This window comes from Sinocyclocheilus anshuiensis, unplaced genomic scaffold (genome assembly GCF_001515605.1).
Source record: "Sinocyclocheilus anshuiensis isolate Anshui unplaced genomic scaffold, SAMN03320099.WGS_v1.1 scaffold685, whole genome shotgun sequence".
In the NCBI taxonomy this organism is placed as follows: domain Eukaryota; kingdom Metazoa; phylum Chordata; class Actinopteri; order Cypriniformes; family Cyprinidae; genus Sinocyclocheilus; species Sinocyclocheilus anshuiensis.
This window is the reverse complement of record NW_015539864.1, coordinates 499,918-521,329: the sequence shown is the minus strand read 5'-3', so window position 1 is coordinate 521,329 and position 21,412 is coordinate 499,918. Positions and strand designations below refer to the sequence as shown.

Genomic DNA, 21,412 nt, shown 5'->3' with positions numbered 1-21,412 from the left:
AGTACAGATACTCAAAAAGTGTACTTAAGTACAATACTCAAGTAAATGTACTTAGTTACTGTCCGCCTCTGATTGTGACATATACTGCATAGGGTCTGTGGCTTTTGCAGAGTTTCTCCATTTATTCATTGTTAGCAAAGAGCTTATTGTGGGTTTTTAGATTTTGCATTATATTACTACAACAAAGCACATATGTGTTTGTGACATTTACATTTGGGTAGGTATTAAGGTATAAAGAGTTTTACTTTCTACTATTAATTTTACTTTCTACTGGAAAATAAGTTTCTCCAACTTTTAAAGCTGACTCACAGAGGTCATGTTCACAGCATGTTGTGTCACACCCCCTCTTGCTTGTTGTTAGCCTTTAGCCTCTGTAACGCCTTCTTACAGGGAGTTTGTGCTGTGGTCACATTCACTCTCATTTTAATTGTAGAGGGGGTGGGAGCAACTTGAAAGGAAGGCATTGGTGTTTTGTCATGCCTAGTTGGCCTCTAACCTCCTCCTCGATGTGGTTTAAATCAACAACAACAACAAAAAAACTACATCTCACATACATGGTCCCTGCTGCTATCATGAGGCCTCTTTATTCAGGTAGTTATTATTGGGATCTTATTCCGATTTTTGGATATTGACTATTTTGACAAGAAACTACATAACTGCTCTGGTTTATGGTTATGCCAGTGTAATAATGAACTATCACACTCAGCTATGATTAATTTATTTAGTGAGTGAAAGTGACTAATAATAGGGGGTTACTGAGATAAAGAGAGTAGTATTCTGGTCATGTGATCTTAGTATGTCAGCCACCATGAGACGATCCACTACATATAAACTAATTTTAGTTTCAATTTATTTTAAGGTGCCATAATTACACAAGTATGTATTACTAATTTACAACATTACTAATTTACAACTTGCTGTACGGTTAGGGATAGGGTTTGGTTTAGGGTTAGTTCCTTCTAATTATGTGTAATTTACTGTTTATTTTTGTATTTACTGTTATGTTTTACTATATAATTTACTATAGTAAGTATATGTAACGTAACAAGGACACTAAAATAAAGTGTTACCTTATTTTATTAGACTACTGATCCGACTGGTGTCTTCATCTCATGTGAGCCTTCATGATTTCAAGATTATTATATTAAGTACAATACATTTATTGAGTGTGTCATAATTCACGTAATATGTTGAGCAAGGCTATTTGGTCATTCAACGTATTTTAAGGGATACTCGGCCCAACAATAAAAAAATTATCATAATTTGCTCACCCTCATGCATTCTCAGGTGTGAATGACTTTTGTTCTTATGTGAAACACAAATGGAGATTTTTAGAAAAATAATCCATCTCTGTGAGTCCATATGAGTAAAGTGGATGGGTCCCTCAAAGCTAAAGTTTTAAAAACCACACAAAATGAACACGACGATCCATACAACCCCAGATTAATCAATGTCTTCTGAAGTGAAACGATAGGTATGTGTAAGATGAATATTTTAAAATTGTTAAAATATATAATATCATTTCCGGCCAAGTGTCTTGCTGTGAATGTCAGCACCTTGTGAAGTTTGATGTAGCATGTTGTGAAACTTGATTGAAAAGTGATATGGAAGCACATAGGACTGGCACATTCACAACACGCTTAGATCACACTTCATAACATTCTGACATTTACGTCAAGTGAATGCACGTATGAAAATTCAGTAGTTTATAGTTAGATTTATAGTTTATAATTTTTGAGTAGAGTATCCCTTTAATGTCTAAATAAATACAAATGTGTGCTGATGAAAGCAGTGGATGAGATTTGCTTTTTTTTCTTTATTCAGTCACAAATGAGAAAAATACAAATTTCTCTCTTTTCTGTAATTGTTTCCTTGAATTTGCTAATGAATGCTAAAAGATAAAATGAGTGTTGAATAGGACAAATACTCAATTAGCGTAGAACTAAAGTAGGCCATGGGGAAGATAGAGAAGATGCGCACTTGTTTTTAAAAATGTTTTATTACATGTTATTCTTAGGAAACCTGCAATGGTCTGCATGTATTTTCTATCCAGTCTTTGATTTCCTTTATGAACCCTGCTATTATTTCCTTTTCCCCCATCTTTTTTTTTTTTTTACATCCATGCTAACCCGCTCTCAATCACACTCCGAAACACGCACGCTCACGTACAGCCTCTGCTGTGCGCTCACACACTCGATCGCTTGCTCTGCTGCTCTCCTGCCTCCCCCCTCACTCACACATACACTCACACACACACACCCCTTTGATAAGGTGCTGGCAGCAGCAGTGTTAGCAGCAGCAGCAGCAGCGACGGCATCAGCATTGAAAGAGGAGGGAGCCTCGGAGACAAGATGTAGTCGCGTGAATGAGCGTGTAGCCTCACAGCCGCTGTCCTCCTTTACTGTGGAATTACGGAACAAAAGAGGAGAACCTTTCTTCTGCATCTGCAGTTTCCATTTTTCCACCTTCTCCCTTGTCGCGGTTTTTCTGCCCTCCCCTTGTGCGTGGCGTCGTTTTCGACGGAGGATCCCTCCTCTATCTTCCTTCACCGCTCCATCCTTTCATCGCAATGCACCTTGCTTAAACTCATATGTGTGTTTATCGGTACGCACGCACTGTCCGGAATTGCCTTCGCGCTGCTTCTCGTTCTTCTCGCCTCATTCCCACCCCGCCGTCTCCCTCTTCTCCCATCCCTGCAGTGCCTGGCGACATAATGTGCCCTTCGTGGCACATGAATCCGGATGTTTGGCAGGGGGTCGGTGGGATTTGTTCCAGCCAAGGGTGATGCCTCAAAGGACAGCCCAGCCCAGCGCTCCCACCGTGTCACCCCCGGTTCGTGTGCGCGTACGCGTACGTGCACGTATGTGTGTATATGTGTACGCACGTGTGCATGTGCGAGAGCGCCCTTACCATGACTCTTGCCTGATACCTGGACTGGGGTGTCCCCTGCCAATGTGGGGGAGGGACTGAACCTCAGGCGCTCTCGCAGTGAGAAGGACTACCACCACCATAAGCACTTTCCACCACCCCCTCCTCCGACCCACATCTCCCCTTCTCTGCGGGGCTACATGACACCAGGTGGGTCCCCCAGGACCTCTGATTCATCTCGAACCAGAGGCTGTAAATCAAGGTTCCACACATCTGTTCCTGAAGGACCACTGCCCTACAGAGTTAAGGTCAAACTCTGATCAAACCTACCTCACCTACCTGTAATTTTCTAGTAACTCTCAAGACCTTGATTAACTTGCTCAGGTGTCTCTGATTTGGGTTGGACCTAAACTCTGCAGGGGCAGTGGACCTTGTGGACCAGATTTGAGGAAACCTACTGTAAATGTTTGTTAGCCTAGTGAATTAGTAACCTGTCATTCTCCATCATCAGCGTGTCTTGTTTAAATGGCTATGTGAGGTTGATGTGCTGATAGACAGGGGCTTTTGGCACACTATAGTGGCGAAGCAGTTGCAACAGCACAAGCAAAGCAAAGGATGAAATCAAGCATCATGCATCCACCATTTTGGTCCCAGCAAGGTTTAAAAAATATATATATTTTTTTTACAGTATTTAGTTTGTAGCATCATGAATAACAATTCTGGCAGCTGGTTTCCCAGTTGTACATGTGTAGTGAGAGAGATTCTGAGATGGCCTTAGGCTTCATGGCTGCTTTTCTTCATTTCGGTTGTGAGTGTTCTGTTATTGTCCATAATATTCAGCTGGAGAGCTGGTCAGGCCTGTAGAGGAGCTTAATATTGAAATGGCAAGGTGACACCTGCTCAGTTTTCAAAACGGTATTTTTAATCTGTGTTTGGGTAAAGAAAGTTGCCAGTCCTTTTAGTTTGGTGATTTTACAGATATGTCAAAAGCAATATATCTGCTTGCACATTGTACGGTCGTGTGTGTGTGTGTGTGTGTGTGTGTGTATGTTCATGAGGTGTGAGCAACTGGGTGCAAAGTTAGCACAGACTGTGAAAAGGAGAAAATCTGTAAGTTCTCTTAGTTTTAACCATATCAGTGAACACTCACAAATAGGATACATCTTCGTGTCCTATAACATTTTTGTAAAGCATTTAATGCACAAATTCCACATTTTTGTTGTGAGAATTAACCAAGCCTGTCCCACCCTAAAGGTCTTGACCTTCTAGGCTGTATCCAACAATTAAAATCATAGAAAAATCCATTTTACGTATGTTGAATTGATATTCAGTTTTTTGTACTAAATATATTTTTCAGTTTTTAACAAATTGCTATCACCTCTTTCTGCATCATGGCCCGAAGACAAGTAAATTTCCACAAATTGTAGTCACAGCATCCATCAAATTTAAGAATACATCCCTTTTGCCTAAACTAATGACGATCAAACAAATGTTGTCTCTTTAGGTATTGAGAAATTAAGTTTATCATTAACAGCTGTGCCTAAGCCAGCTAACCTTTACTGAGTGGTAGCTTAATTTAGGCCAAATATGTGCACTTGATACATTTTTCATTGTAATTTAAAGGTTGATTTAATGTTTATTTCTGGGTTGAGATATTAGATGCAAAATAAACTGTTCATAGTTTGACCTAAGGCAGATAATCAACATTTTATGAAGGTTATGAAGGTACCTCCTGTCTTTGACTATTTGCAAAAAAATGTAACCCCCCCCCCCTTATATATATATATATAAGACAAAATGCACTTTCTGAAGTAACCATACAATTGTAGCTGGCTTCTATAATGAGTTGAGCTCTTTTATTGCAAGTGCAGTTCTGTACCAGGTGAGTTACCAAGCAAGTTTACGACATGAGAAAAGCCATACATGTGGAGCTGGATATGTGATGCAAATGTCAAAATGTATTAGTTTACAAATCATGCACTGTGGTAAAAGTGTTTGGAAGTCATAATTTAGTATTGTGCAAGAACACCTCATAAAAATAAGTCATTATTAATTGATAATCTGTAAATGTAAGTCCTTATTTGCTAAAAAACCTATCCTCTGCCATAGCTGTTAAATGTCATGCTGCTAATACAGCTACAGCAGCATGTCATATTTAGTATATATAAAATATATGTATTTGTTCATAAAATTGTTTCCTTGCTTCCTTTTCAGGAGGGCGCTATTTTACCAACCAGCTTTACTGTGTGCCCACCTACAGTAGGTGTCAAGATTGTCCTTAAAATGATGCTACCTTTACCTGTTAGCACAGGCTAATCGTGGTATACAGACCTATCCTTGACCTTGACTAACCTCAGGGGCCTACTGCTATTATAAGTGAAGCCAGCTGTCTGTTGGACCAATACTCATATGCCCCATTGAACACAAATAAATTGAAATTATTTATTAATTATAAATATTATAAATCTATGCCATCAAAATCTATGCCATCAAGTGCTATAAAAATAAGCAAGTTTTCTTAAATGTAGTATTTTTAACATTCTTAATTGGGTATGAAGATACAATACCATTCAATGTATTTTTTGGAAACCATGATACATTTTTTCCAGGATTCTTTGATAAATGGGAACAGCATTTATTTGAAATAATTTTTTTTGTAACAATGTAAAAGTCTTAACTGTAACTTTTGATTGATTGAATATGTCCTTGCTGAATAAAAGTATTAATTTCTTTAAAAAAATAATAAAATCTCACTGACCTCAAAGTTAATGGTAGTGTATATCATAGTTATTGTATGTGTCTTTGGAAAATTTTACTGAATCCTGTGCTAAAAGCAAAACCAACATCTTCTTAAATGTATTTCTACTAAAAAGAAAATGGTCCTAGAAAGAAGTGTTATCTTTAAAATCAGTGTGAATTTCACATTGGTTTTTCGCAACACATAAAATGTCCAAGAGACAGGATATTCCATGAAAACAAAAAAGTTTGTTTTATCCATTAGGAATTGATTGGACGGTGAAAAATGGGTGGTACATACCACATTGAACCACACTAAATGCAAGTTTGTAAATCACTGCCCAAGTAGCTATTTGGATATTGGCTGACATTGTGCAAAAGCCTGCCTAATATAAGTGATGTCAGCAGAAGAGGAAAAAAGTTACTACATTTTGATAAAATATTAGAAAGCCAATAGCATTTTTCCTGTTTTTAATAACTTGTACCAATAAATCAATGTGCATTAAGAAAGTCGATTTTATGTTGATTAAGGGTATCATCTTGCTTGCCTGTTTTCCACTGAACTGTTTTGGACTTGATTTTAGTGACACAAAGTAACTACACACGCTTGCACGTACGCACCGGCCCAGCTGTGACAGAGTCCCTGATTTAGGCGTGGGAGAGAAACGAGGCCATGCTGGTGCAGTAATAGCCTGGCCTCTGTAGTAATGTGTGTAGAGGAGAAAGAGAGAGATAGAAGAGGCTGTGCTCGAATAAATTGCTGGTCTCCGCCTACAGTCAGCTGATAGATTTGTAGAAATCATCCAGCCACTATGAGAAACTCAGTTAAGCCTTTGGGATCTTTTCCATTAAAAATGAGACACACATATGCAAGTGTGAAAGATGTCTGCGCCGTGCACAAGTCCTCATATAGTGCCTCTTGCTTTCACCGTTCTGATAAACACATACACCTGTTTTAATATAGACCATCTCATTATTTCCTCACAACACAGATTCGCTCTGTCGTTCTATTTTTTTTCTCTCTTTCTCTCTTCTACACATACTATTGTTCGTTGCACCAGGCTAAAAATATCCACCCAAGATCTGGACATCCCAGATGCTGACATCACTAATGGGACTGTATGCAGGATTTGCATGGAATGATTGAGAAGAGAATGAGAGAGGGAGGGATGAACGAATGGTGAGTGATCAGGCCACAGAAGTAGGACTGCAAGCTAACATACTGCATGAAGTGAAGATTTTGCATTGACCCCCATTTGAAGCAGCATTCGTTTATAGTCTGTCCCATATAGAGATATTTGACCTTTCCATTGTGTAGTAAAGAACGCTGGTCTCCATTTTGCGCCAGGCATGAAGGTTACTATCAAAACTGTACAGTAACATGGAGGGCTGTGCATATGGTATGACTGTATCTTCCTTACCTCTGTATTCAGTTAATGTGCTTGTAGTGTTGTTGGCTATGGGGTACAACTGTGCTTCTTGTCTTCAGATGGAAGTGGGTCAGCAGAGAGTCTGGGCCTAGTCTGAGGGGACCACCCTGCGCACTCCGCTCTACCCCCTTCCTCTTTTCGGTTATAGCTTGGACCACTATGCTGCTAAGAGTAAGGGTCTAGTGGATTTAAGAAATTAAAAGATTCTTTTATTTATAGTTTGAAGTTTAGTGTAACAGAGCTATTTTTTTTTAAATTTTGCTGTAGATAGATTTGCTGGGTCTTAAGCCAACTTTTTGGTCTTCAGAAATGATGAGATGAGAAAAGGAAACTGTGGTTGAGCGATCTTAAAGGGGACATCGGATGCCCATTTTCCACAAGTTGGTATGATCATTTAGGGTCTTCATGAAATGTCTGTAACATACTTTGGTTAAAATTCCTCAGTGGACATGTAAAACAACACCTATTTTACCTTGTCAAAAACAGCTCTGTTCACAGCGACCTGTTTCGGTGCATGTCTCTTTAAAGGTGATACACCAAATACACCAAATAATGATCTTTGAAAATCTGACTTTTCCAGGTTTTAAGTGCTATAATCAGGTCCCCGGTGCATCTACTAACCAAGGAAACATGAAAAAGATTAAACCAGTAACTTTGTTTTCGTAAGCCGTTTTCTGCAAGTGTCTGAGAAAACGAGCGCGTCTGATTTCGCTCCCCGCAAGTGACAACGGTGTACCAGTTCTAATGCCATGGCGAAAGTTCTTTGTCTGCACAGACGAGTACAGAACACTGTTTAGAGTCCCAGCCTCAGAGGAGACAACAGAGTAGTGGATTTATTGATTTATTTACTGTATATTGCTGCTGCCACACAGATCTAAAATAAACATGCGTGTTTTTATTTAACTCATGTGTGTTTTTAACGTGAACTTGTGTGTGAATGAGAACTTAGTTTAGTACTCACATGCTGTGACAGCAGCTTTCTGTCCTTGTGCTTCGGATGTGTGAACTCAGAAAACCGTATATCAGAAGTTTAAACTAATACGGTTTAAAATGTATGATTTCAGTGCGATAAACATGATAATCAGAACCAAAACAGATGTTTTTTTAGCAGTTACGAGCTGTAATGGCGCAGCTCTATTCTGGAAAAGAGGGCGGGGAACAGCAGCTCATTTTCATTTAAAGAGACCGGCATGAAAAACAGCACGTTTCTGCTTCCACTCAAAATAGGCATTTTCAAAATGATATAAATGATCTGTGGGGTATTTTGAGCTGAAACTTTACAGACACATTCTGGGGACACCAGAGACTTGTATTACATATTGTAAAAAGGGACATAATATGTCTCCTTTAAATGATAATGAGCTACTGCTCACCCCACCCATCTCTTCCGTGGGGTGTGTCAACACAAAACTCGTGAATATATTCACATATGGCTTGGAGGTGGTCTTATTCAAATAGCTAGCTAGCTATCTACTTAGAAACCGGCTGCAAATCGAAACAGCTCACTGGATGACAGAGTTTCAGACTCAGACAGCCTTGTAATGCTTCCATCTTTTCTGAGCTGGCAGACACACCAGAAAACTAAATGCAAAAAACTAAAAAAGTGAAAATTTCATCCGATGTCCCATTTAAGCCTAAAGAATACTTCAGCTGCCCCGCATTCCACGACAGCTGTCCGCATTCCTTGTGAACTTTCTGTCTTAACATTCACCTGGCGCATGCGCTGTGTACACAGTATGCCCAGACAGTCTGCGGACACTCCTATTGATGAAAAATAAAAAAAGAGTAACAAAAAAAAAAGAGAGAAAAGTGCGTGGACTGTCTGCATGTACTGTGCACATACAACAGCGCATGCGCCAGGTGAATGTTAAGACAGAAAGTCTTAAAGGTGTTGCTGTGCATGTGTCGAACTCGTCCATCCACTCTCATCCGCGGTGGAATACTTTGAAAGCTGTGCGGACATGGCTGTGCACAAGACTGCGCGGAACGTGGAAAAAGTAGTATACCCGGGCCTTTAGGTTTGTCCAGTTTCATCAAACTACCCTAGATACAGTGAGGTCCGAAAATCTGAGATCTTATTAGAAATCCGATATATTTAAAGTTTAGCATAAACTTGTAAATAAACAGTTTTCAGTTTATAAAAAATATAAACTTTTTTTAACTACTTCTTTGTCACTACATTTACATGTGTTTTTATGTTATTACTAACAATAGAAAAGTTGTCTTTACTAATAATAGAAAAGCATACACTATAATATTGTTTTTTATTCGTATAACACCAACTTTATTTAACTGTTCTAATACTTTATTAGACAGAACTGTTAAACAGAGACAGTAAACTATTGAAGTGCTCAGGTGCTGGCATTCTCATCGCTGTCAAAATAAAAGCCCGGCATGCCATCAAAATAAAAGACTTGCTTCCAACACATGTCCAAACAAAAAATAAATGTATTGGTCAATGCCGATAATTAAAAAAAATTGGCCAATTTATCAGCCTTGGCAATATATTGAATTACACATAAATTATCACTTGATTGCAGTGCAAAGCTTTTTGCAGCCATGTTTTATTCCAGCAAACTAGCAAGTTAGCAAAACTAGTTAGCAAGCCAAAGTCATGGGTTCAATTTACATGGAAAACAAGAACTGATAAAAATGTGTACCTTAAATGTAATATAATTTGCTTTGGATAAAAACATCTGCCAAATGTATAAATGTATTGACTACAGAGCTCAGAACCACCACTATTGCTTAGTTCAGTTTCTAGAAAAGGGTTTCAATTACAAATCAAGATTATTTGTGAAAGGCATTGAATTACTTGAATTGAGTTATTTATTAACTACACAGTGTGTTTACAGTCACTTCACGTTTCATGATTGATTACTATCCGATTGGGTATACACATGTACACTTGCTCACGTAAATGTGTGTGGATATAAATCCAATCTACTCCTCTTGTGCTATGTAATATTACAGAGTTCTTTGATTATGCTAATGTTAGACGCCACATTTTTCTGTTGAATCCTTCCTTTACCCCATATGGCAATTAGTGTTTGAGTTTTGCAGCTGCACAATCCATGTGTGTTCTCCATGACTGCTCACTCATGTGTAGTTATGTTTGGGAAGAATGAAGTTTACCTATATGGCCTGACTCAAATATATCCTGGAGGGCATTTACACTTGGTCTTTGCATGATCGGATGCTTTACAATTTCTGTTACTCCATCCCCAGACTCTCTTCAGAGGATGGCCTGCTTTTGGCAAGGGCTACTCTTGCCCTGGCTAAATTTGGAATCCAGTGCCACAGCATCTGCCTCAGAGACACCTCAGAATATTAGGATCATAGGTTTTTAAATGTGGCTGTATGATGGTGGATTTTCTCTCTCTCTCTATATATATATACAGTAATTATGGTGTTTTGTGTATATATTTATATAAAGTGAAGGTGGGTAACTTTTAAGCAGTTGTATTAAATAATAAATGTAGTTTCATTTTTTCTCACTATCGTTCAAACTTTTAAAATGGCAAGTTTAAACTGGAACATTTAGAGATAATATCCAAAATAATGTTTACTACATGTATACTGCTTTCTCCGTATCAGATGATCTGTGTGTAAATTTGGGTTGTTCAGGGGGCTGGTTTAAACTATGTTTTGGCACAAACTAGCCAGACCAGTCAATAGCATAACGTAGGCTGCCATTGATTTCAGCTCATGGTGACCTTGGCTGCTAATAAACAAAGAAAAGAACAAAAAAGAAGAATAAAACTTCATATTTTGGTCCAAGATTTCACATCCATATTCACTAGCATGTTTTATTGAAGTTGACACATAAATCCAATGTTCCAGAACCAAAATGTTTCTTATATAAATTTCATATGGTGGTTATGACGCAGATTTGCAGGATGAAAGTGTGTCAGTGCAGTGGAGTGTAGTGGCCAACAGTCTGTATACGCTCATCTGAGGCAGTGCTAGGCTAGGCTAGGCTAGCTGCAGCAGCGCATTAACACTGCTGGCCTAGTGCACACAATGCTTTGCATCTTCAGACTTTATTCACTGGTGTAATGCTGAATAAAAAGTATTCCACCTAGTTTATGTAATGCCTAGACCCTCAGCTGGAGTTTAGAAAGCATAAAAGAGAAGCAGAACGTAGAGGGGTAGCTCTGAGGAGCTCTTTTGTTAGAAATACTGCTACTGCACTAACAACACTGCAAACTACTAATAGTGAATGCTCAGCATTTTTTAAAAGCTGAATTGGACTTTTATTGACATTGATTGTATTTGTATGTTGACAATCCTGTATAAATTAGCATGTTGTTGGTGTATTATGTTTAAAAAACATACTTTGCACACATGCCTACATACGGAATTAATGTATCATGAGTTTACAGAGAGTGGGTCTGACATTCTGTAAAAATTGCATTTTTATAGAAAAAAGTAAAACACTGTTAATGTTTTTTGCAAGTAAAAACTATGAATCTCTATATAAATTTACAATTAAAAATTGTAAAAGGACATTCCCAGAAGTCCCTACATGACACATCATATATGATTATATTATATAAAAGTAATTTTGTTTCTTATCATTTTTGTTATTAGTATTGTACATTAGAGACATTTTGTGTTATTTGGTTAATGTTTATTGCATTATTTTAGTGTCTTGTGATACTCGGATGGCATTTTTTGTCCAGTTGTTCAAGTTGATTGGTATATTAACATTATTTCACTTGATGAAATGCACAGTTGTAAGTTATAAATTATACAGGCATCATTATGCTATCCCGTAATAACTGAAAAATTGTCAACATATTTTTTATGGTGAATCTCTGGCAGCCACAGCTGCCTTTTTAAACATTTTTTTTTTAAATTGTGTACAAGCCTGGAGTTTTGCAAAACTGAATCAATTACTAATTGAGACCTCAATATTCACTTTTGTTTGTAACTTAACTAGGCCTAGGACCTAAGCCTAGAACCTGGTCTAAATTGAAAGAGAAAGACTAAACTGATCATTTTAAAATGAGGTTTAGAAAGTTTTAGGTGGAACATTATACTACTACTTTTGCCCAATAAAATGGCATTGGTTTAACAACCTCTAACAAGTTTCCTGCTTTGCCTTTGACTGCCAGCTTAAAGTATATATGTCACATCCCTGATAGCACACATACATCACGGAGACGTCTATTTGACGTCTGCATTTGCATCTGCAAGACATAATTTTTTAGAGCGTTTGCTCACCTGCAATACGTCTATAGGATGTTTCCTATCAGATGTCAAATGGACATTTAGAAAATGTCTTTAAGATGAAAAACTGACATCTATCAGATGTTTGTACACAGCAGATGCTTTCCAGATCAAGCGATCTTTAACAGACATCTTGCAGTGTGCTAACTGGGAATCCACTCACATATCCCAAGTATGAATTTAAAGTGATAGGTTGTATAGCTATTTAGGACAATTATGATCAACTTGTGCTTGAGTGAAACCTAAACAGACTCGCATATGGTAATACATGTTCTAGCTGTTCCTCCCTACCCAGAGAGGCGTGTGTAGGACAAGTACTTTTAAAGCAGTTATCTTCACCCACCATTTTCAAACAAGCTGTGAATACACTGTTGATGTAACCAAGATGTTTTCATCCTCACTGAGGCCTGCTTTTTTCAGGCATTTGTGGTTCACTCTGACGTGGCTACACATAGACAAGGCTTAAGTCTGTCCAACAACCTGTTTTAGTCAGTCTGGTGACCTTAATCCATTACCTACCTATCAGAAAGAGAGAGAGAGAGAGAGTGTGTGGACATGTGTCTTATGTGTGGAGTTGAACTAGTTTGAAGCTGCTGGGCTGCCTTATGGGACGTGATGTAATTCGTGGGCATGCTGAATGTGTGGGAGAGGGTGAATGTGATACTATATTAATTGATGTATAGAGATGTCATATATGGTCAGTCAGTGTACTTTTATTTAAGTAAACTGTTGGTTTTAAAGGGATAGTTCACCCAAAAATGAATATTTTGTCATCATTTACTCACCCAAATGATGTTCAAAACAAGATATTTTGAAGAGTGCCGGTAGCCATTAACTTCCATAGTAAATTTTTTTCCATACTATGGAAGTCAATGGCTGTTTGGTTACGGACAACATTTTGGTTGTGTTCAACAGAAGAAAGCAATTCATGCAGGTTTGAACTTGAGGGTGAGTAAATGATGTCAAAATATCCATTTTGGGTGAACTATCCCTTTAAGTTACACGCTTCCACCTTTTTTCATATGTAATTTGCAGTTTCAGAAAGATTTTGTTTTGCACTTGGCTCTTGATCTGTGCCTCAACTATTACAGCCCTTCTCAGAGTGAACAGCACCACAGCACAAGCACAAGCTCTATACAATAGGGCTCCAAGGGTAGTGCTGGCCACATTTGGTGTGTACAAGCAAACACTTTTTTTTCTGGTTTGTTGTCATGGAGACGGATCTTTTGTGTCCTCTCTGACAAAAAAGGAGGTCACCTCTCGTTCAGTGGGCAGCTGTGAGGATTTAGGTAAAGTCTCTCTCTCTCTCTCTTTCTTGCTTTGTTTCTTTGTACTTTTTTTGGAGGTAGAGTTAACAAAGTACAAGATGTACCTGAACTGAGTAACAATCTGGTAGTCATGGAATTGTGATGAATTGTTGCATTGTCTACCCAGGTGAAAAAGACGTAGTATTAAATGTATTAAAAATATACTTGAAATTCAAGTAGTGTTTATAATACATTTGTATTCCCAACATGCTTATTTGAAGTGCAATAAAAATATATTGAACTGCATTTTAATATATTTCTAAAAACTATACTAGAAATACTTTTGTATTAAATATATGCTTAGTTATACTTCTAAGAAATATGCTAAACGGAAGCATACTTTTAATGTATTTATAAAAAGTATACTAGAAATACTTTGGTAATAAATATATGCTTTTTCAGTCTTTTTTTATTTATGTTTTTTTATAATGTATTAAAATGTACTTGAGTATGTTTGTAGTAATACAAATATACTATAAACATACTTGTATTTCAAGTGCATTTTTAATACATTTAATAGTATGGTTTGTTTTTCACCAAAGTATATATGCTGCTGTCCTTTTTTAGTGTACTTTATGAATATTTGTAATGTACACAACAATATATAATACATTAAAGTTTTCTAGATATCAAAGTGTGTACGTGTGTGTGTATATACTGAAAAAGCAGCTTTATAATATACTAGTAGTGTAATGCTAATGCATTTCCAATGAGCTGAAATACAATTGAAATGTACTTGAAGTACATTAAAACGATGCTTCAAATATACTCTTAACTGTAGTTCATTAAGTATTAAAAGGACATTTTAAATGTATTTTAAGAAATACACTTAAATTGCACTAAATATACTTAAAGTGGTTCCATTTTAACACAATTTCAATATATTAAATATATTACAAATAGATTAAAATCCAACTTAAACATATCTTGAAATACACTTAATATACTTAAAGTTGTTTCAAAATAATACATTTAATATGCACTTAGTATAGTATAATTTAAATATAGTAAGTATGTCTGAAAAAGCACAATTTAAATATATTTATTTTTCACCTGGGTAGATAAACAGAATACATTATATTTTCAGTTTAAAGTCATTGTCAGTCGTTGAAAGTTTCATCATGTTTGTAGACTCACTTATCAACTTCTGTATGGATACATCTTCTAGGGAAGCTTGAGGTTTTCCAACAAGTTTCCACAGTGTTAGACTATTTAAGAAAACGAGGATCCTTTCTTTATAATGAGCATATGTTTTTGTCTATGTGTATGTATGAATTCCATGTATAAATTCTCAAAATGATCATAAAAGAATCAAGTCTTCAAATATACAAGGCCACAAGCATGGGTTTTACATATCAAATAGTCAACAAATCTGTGCCCCACTGAACCTTATTCACTCACTCCCACTCATTGTTTACATCATAGATCACCAAGGAGATTAGTCAGGTGACCATGCCTCCATCTTCTCTCAGTGTTGGTGTAGCACCCCTGAATTGATTGAGCTTGTTCAGGTGCCAATTAGACCAGAAAATTAGCATTAATTTCTCACATTGGATCAAATAATACAGTCATTCAGGAAGATCAGGCTTCAGATGGAATACTGTTATTCAGATAAGCATTTGTTAAGTATTCAAATACATGTTGAATATTCAGGACAGAGTGACAGCCTTAGACGAATGAAAGCTTGGAGATTTTATTAAAAAAGAAATGTTGCAGAGAAGAAAACATTTTGCTCCTGTCCTTTTCCCTCCGTTTGGTTTAGGACATTTTGGATTCCTGCCTCCATCTGGTGTTGCCTCCGTTAAACTTCTACTTGAGTTTCATAAGGTTATGATGGTGAATCTAAGGTTAAGCTTGTATCTGCTTCTCTTTTTTGCCCCCATTGTTGTAAAGCACACTGGCCTGCATAGTTAATCATAATTAATATCACAATTTATATCATATTTTAACTTGAATATTTGAATATTTTGAACGTGATTATTTTTTATTTTATTTTATTCTTATTTTTTTATTTATTTTAATCACTTTGATTGAAGTGTGGTTTCAGAACACTCACTTATCACTGAATTTAGAGGTTTCATGTATAAAGAATTATCTTAGTTTAAATACTGTATATAACAATAGATATCCCCTTCTGAGTGTGTACTGTAGTGAACACTGCATAGGGACCCTGGGAATTGGAATGCAGCTTATGGTGCGTTCAAGTCATGTCGGATAGATCGTATTTACGAGTTGAACGCACATGAACGCCACCACAAAGTCGTTATTACGAGTGGGAAACTCGAAATTTTCTTTAAGCCCCGAGTTTCCGAGATGGGGGCGTGTCAGTGAGAAACATGGCGGAATCGATGGATGCAACGTCTGTAGTTGATGGTAAATTTTTGTTTAAATTGATAGTTTAGTTGTCCTGTAAACTTAAATTGGTCATGTTCTTGTTACGCAGCTAGTTAATGAAATCCAAGTAAAAAAAAAATGCTATCATTTTTGCACCTATAGGTGAAAAATCTTTTGATTTGCCATGTTGCATGTTGCATTTAGCTAACAGCTTTTTTTAATCTCTGTATTTTAGCATTTGTTGATGCTGAAAATCAGTTATACTGGGATCCTGGTCTAAAAAAAATATTAAAAATGCAAAACACACCTGATGCGAATTCTTTGCTCTTCATTTTCTATAAGCAGAGTTAACAGACCCTGTTGTATTTTCTTGTAATTTATTAAAAGAAGGTACACCGCCATCTTGTGCCGACTAAACTGACTTGAACGCACCTGACGTCGTAATTGCGACTTGTCAACTCGTAAGTACGAACGTCCCAGGAGGACTTGAACGCAGCATTATATGCCTGTGAAGGGCTCATGCCATACCCTTAAAACACTGAATGACAAAGCATGAAAAATCCATCTATTTCTTTTTAATGTAAAATAATATACTTGATACTGGTCTTTTTCCCCAGTCATATCAGTCCACATTACACTAACTCTCATAAATAGTTTTGCTTACTGCCGTCTGGTGAGTTATTAAAGACCCACATATTTCAGACAGTAAAGCCAGCATCTCTGTTTTCTATTTTTGCTGATTATTATATTTGCAGCAAGTAACATTGTACTACATTGCTAAACAATTTTAGAACATGTGATACATTGATTGTAAGTTATAACACAGTAAATTATCTCTCATCTCTTGATCTCATCTTCACTCTCTCTCTCTCCCTCTCATGGTCTCTTTCTTCCCTCCTTCCTGTCAAGTGCTTATGCCCAGTGGGATGACGTCACCTCAGATGTGCTTGCAGCCATACAAGCCGGCTTGCACAAAGACTGTGCAAGACTGTGATGTGACACCATTAGAGCGACCCCACCCCCCTTTCCCAATTTAACAGACAGAGAGATAATATTAAACCTTAAGTACTGTAAAGGTTAACTTTGTTTTAATTGTTTGCGGTCCCAGAGACCCCACTGCTGTAGGTCTATACATGCAAATATTAATAGTGTATATTAATAATATTAATAATAGTGCTATAATTAATAATGGTGCTTTTATTCATGTTTTATATTTGGGTTCTCTGGTTCAATCAAGTTTAAATTTAGAATCAGTTTCCATAAGATTAGTCATAAAGTATCATCCTGATACTATGATGTTAAGTATGTTTTATGAGCTGTTGGAGTCTCTCAGACCCCAAACAGAACAGAAGGATTAATACTTTTTTTTTTTCACAGTGCTTACAGTTCTTTGCAGGGCAAGCTGTTTGTTTGTGCTATTCATACTCCTGTTTGTGATCATTGATGTCATAGCTGTCTGTTTCCAATGACTATTGATGATGACCAGGCACAGAGGAAATCAGATAATTTCAGCATTTTCTGCTCTGAAATTTAAAGAGAAGAAATGTGGAATGGATTAAAATTTTGTTTAGTACTACACTCTTATTTATAGGTGGAAGAATAATAGCCATACATTTTATATATTTATGGTGTCTGTAAGATTTTTAAAATGGTTTTGAAAGAAGTCTTATTTAATCAAAAATACAGTAAAAACAGTAATATTACGAAATATTATTACAATTTAAAATAACTGCTTTCTATTTAAATTAATTTTAAAATGTAATGTATTCCTATGATGACAGCTACATTTACTTCAGTCTTCAGGGTCACAAGATTCTTCAGAAATCATTCTAATATTTTGATTTGCCAATCAAGAAACATTTCTTCTTATTTTTTAAATAAATTTGATGATGAATAGAAAGTTCAAAAGAACAGTATTCATTTTAAATAGAAACCTTTTGCAACATTATAAATGTCTTTACTGTCATTTTGATCAATTGAATGCATTCATGCTTAATAAAATAATTAATTTATTTTTTTTCAAAAAAATCTCACTGACCCCAAACATTTGAATTGTTTATATTTAAAATTAATATAATCTATTCTATATTTAATTACTACTCCATATAATAAGGTATGATTTGTGTGTATAAAAAAGGTGTTATTTACCTAAAGGGCCTTGTGTTTGAGCAGGTTTTGCTTAGTAAAGTGGGTGCTGGAGAGAAAGAGAAATCCTGGCGTAGCACACATCTGAGGAACAAGAGAGAGAGCAACTGGGATGCGTTGCCATAACAACGAATTCAGCAGGCCACCTACTAGCTTGTGTGTGTGTGAGACGGAGGAGAGGGTAGAGCAAGCAGATGTGTGTGTGTGTGTGTGTGTATGCCAGTGCTCTCCTGTCTTTGTGTGGAGTGGAGCATGTTGGGTAAGTGTCCATTGCCAGAGCTGCCTTTTCTGATGGCTGCAGCACAGGAGCAGAGGGAGGGGTCTCTCTTGCCTGCTCTCTCTTTCTTTCTCTCTCACATCCTCACACCCGCTATCCTCCCCCTACTAAAGTAAAAACAATAAAATTCATAATGGAGAGCAACTGAATTTAGCTCTAGCATGCTGATGCCTCACAAAAAAAACAAAACACTGGGCTACCAGCTTCCCCAGCAGTCACTAATGCTCCATAAGTCATTTAGATGCTTACGAGCAGCACGTTGCTGTCTGTACAGACTCTGCATGAACAGTGAGACACACAGGCTGGGATTTGAGTGATGGTCCTTTGCCTGCCGTACACACACACACACACACACACACACACACCAGGAGAGCAGCAGCTCCGTGTGGATGATGTCATCCTATCTGCATCCTGCAGTGTTAGCAGCGCAGCTTCAGACCCTTTGTTGCCCTTTTACGCTATACTCGGACCAGTTTTATGGGTTCTTTTAGCATTGTGAGCTAAGTAAGTAGTGAAGCACAGCATAATCTTTAGAGGTTAAAGGAGTTGTTCATTCTTGCAGTGTAATCTTAGTGTAAAACATATTTTTTCCTGAGATATTTTGTAGCTTCTTTCAATACACATGAATGGACACTGGTTTAAAATTTTTTTTTTTTTTTTTCAAGATCAGTGTTTCTACTGCAGTTTATTAGTTTAGACTTCATCTCCAAGCAATAAAAATTGCTAAAGTGTATAATTTTTTTTTTTTTTTAATGAACAATGGTATATAATTATGCTTTGTATTTCTGATCTCATCTCCAAATTGGATTTCACTTCATTATGAATAACTGTATAAATGATCCATAACGATTTTTAGCCATGGTTTGGATAATGCTGACTCAGTTCTCACTATTAAACATCAGTGTTTGTAACTTTACACAAGGAATACATGGAGTTTAAAAGGTGTGTCAGACAGACGTTCTGCATATAACGTGTATGTCTTGTGGTATTTCATCTGCTACCAACAATATTAAAGCATTTGATGTAGTGCATATGCTTATTTTAATAATGAGCTGGACAACAGTGGGTAAAGCATCATTAAAAGTCTTTGCAACAGATGCAGGAAAGTGGAAAAGTGAAGTATAGTCTCTCAGATGTATTATGTGATATAACATGTTTGATTTGCTCTGCATTGTGCTTCTAGTAAATCCAATATGCATGGGTGTTTTTTTGGGATCAATATTGATGCATGGCCTGGGGTCTTTCTGCCTACGCAGGCAGAGGGGCTTATTGCTGAGTCGTCAGTATAAGGTCACATTTGGCAACACACGATCACACACCCTGGATAACCTTCACGCTAATGTTGTGACTGTATAGCATCTTGAATCTCCTCCACACCCCTCCCTGGCCTCAAACTCCTCCTTTCTCCTGGTCCCACATTAATACTGTGGGAGACATCGTGAACTCATAAAAATCTTAGGTGGTTTTTGTTTTCTTATTTGTTTGTGTAACATTAAAAAAGGTGACATTTAAGGACCAATCAGTTAGTTGCCAAACAAGTACATTCTTGTATAGTAGGACTGACCATTATTTTGTGTGTGTGTGTCCCTCTCTAGGTGATGCATCTCCAATCAGTATGTCACCCATCAGTCAGTCTCAGTTCATCCCACTGGGAGAGATTCTGTGTCTGGCCATCTCAGCCATGAACTCTGCCCGCAAGCCTGTCACACAAGATGCACTGATGGAGCACCTTGCCACCTGCTTCCCAGGTAGCCCTCCAGACATACTTATGAACACACACACACACACACTTGAGTGCTGTAAACACTACTAATAATATTTTAGAATAGACATTACCACATTAATTATTACCTATGCAAGTTTCATTATAACATTATAAAAAGACTTTCAGTTTTATTGGGATAATCTTAAAAAATATTGTGCTGGATAAATTGCCATTTTGCACACGCCACAATTATTTGGGTTCATTCATCTCATTTGCTGAGATTATAGCAATAGGTCAAATTCATAATCAGTTTTTTTTTTTTCGGGCAAGGAATTTACAGTAAAGAAAGACTGACCGTAATTTTGATTTATAGATATAAATGAAAATATTCTTACCCTGTCTATCAAAACTACCCTTTAAAAAAATTGTTTTTCCCCCTGTACTATTGTAATTATTAGTTCTGATTATTGCGACTTTTGGAGTATACAGTCCAGAGTGATTCTCTTCTTAATTTTATTTCATGGTAATGGTGAAAATAAAATTTATGATGACACTATAAACTCCAACAGTTTATAGTTTCAAAAAAGTTGAATGTCCAAAGCTATTTTTGTCATTATCAAATACATTTTCTGTAGAATGACCCTATGCCTTTTCATAATTCTGGGGTTATCAGAAGCAGAAGTCATAGCTGGGTAAACTTCTATAGTGGTAAATGGAAACTACAACAAGTATTTTTTGCAATATCATTTGCCCCAATAGCAAAACAACAACAAAATCTACGATAACAATTTGTATGATTCTCCAAAAAAATTTTTTTTCATAAAAAATAGAGAGATTGGTTTTGTTGGTCAAAACAGATAAAGATGACAAATTTGCCATCACTCCTTTAGTCTTTGTAGAAACATTCACTCAGCAGTGCTAACTAGTTTTCTGTAATTTAAAGAAAACACAGTATTTTGTGTATTTGGTGTAATGAAATGTGTTTATGTGGTTTAAGGTTCAAAAAACACATTATTTTCCACATACTGTACATTATTGTTTCTCCTCTATGCCCCGCCTTTCTGAAACGCGTCGATTTTTACAAAGCTCATCGGTCTGAAAAAGCGAGGTGTGCTCTGATTGGCCAGCTATCCAGTGCGTTGTGATTGGCCGAATACCTCAAGCGTGAGACGGAAATGTTACGCCCCTTACCATATTGTGATGATGCCCTGTCAGGCCGGAGCGATGATTCAAAAACATGAAAACCCATTATAAACGAGGCATTCGTTGCATCCAGTGGGGACATAATTATGGATTATAATGACTTATACTGTCTTTTTACAAATTGCGTTGCATCGCACCGCGTAAACATAAAACCATGTCTGCATTTGTGATC

General features: G+C 36.8%; 1 protein-coding gene across 1 annotated transcript in view; it reads left to right on the top strand.

Moving 5' to 3' along the window:
* The window catches only part of LOC107684970 (storkhead-box protein 2-like), a 71,971-nt gene that overhangs the window by 23,548 nt on the left and 27,011 nt on the right, over nucleotides 1–21,412 (top strand). Inside the window, exon 2 of the mRNA XM_016481362.1 lies at nucleotides 19,928–20,080. Coding sequence (XP_016336848.1) covers nucleotides 19,928–20,080 — 153 coding nt within the window. The remainder of the gene's footprint in view (nucleotides 1–19,927; nucleotides 20,081–21,412) is intronic.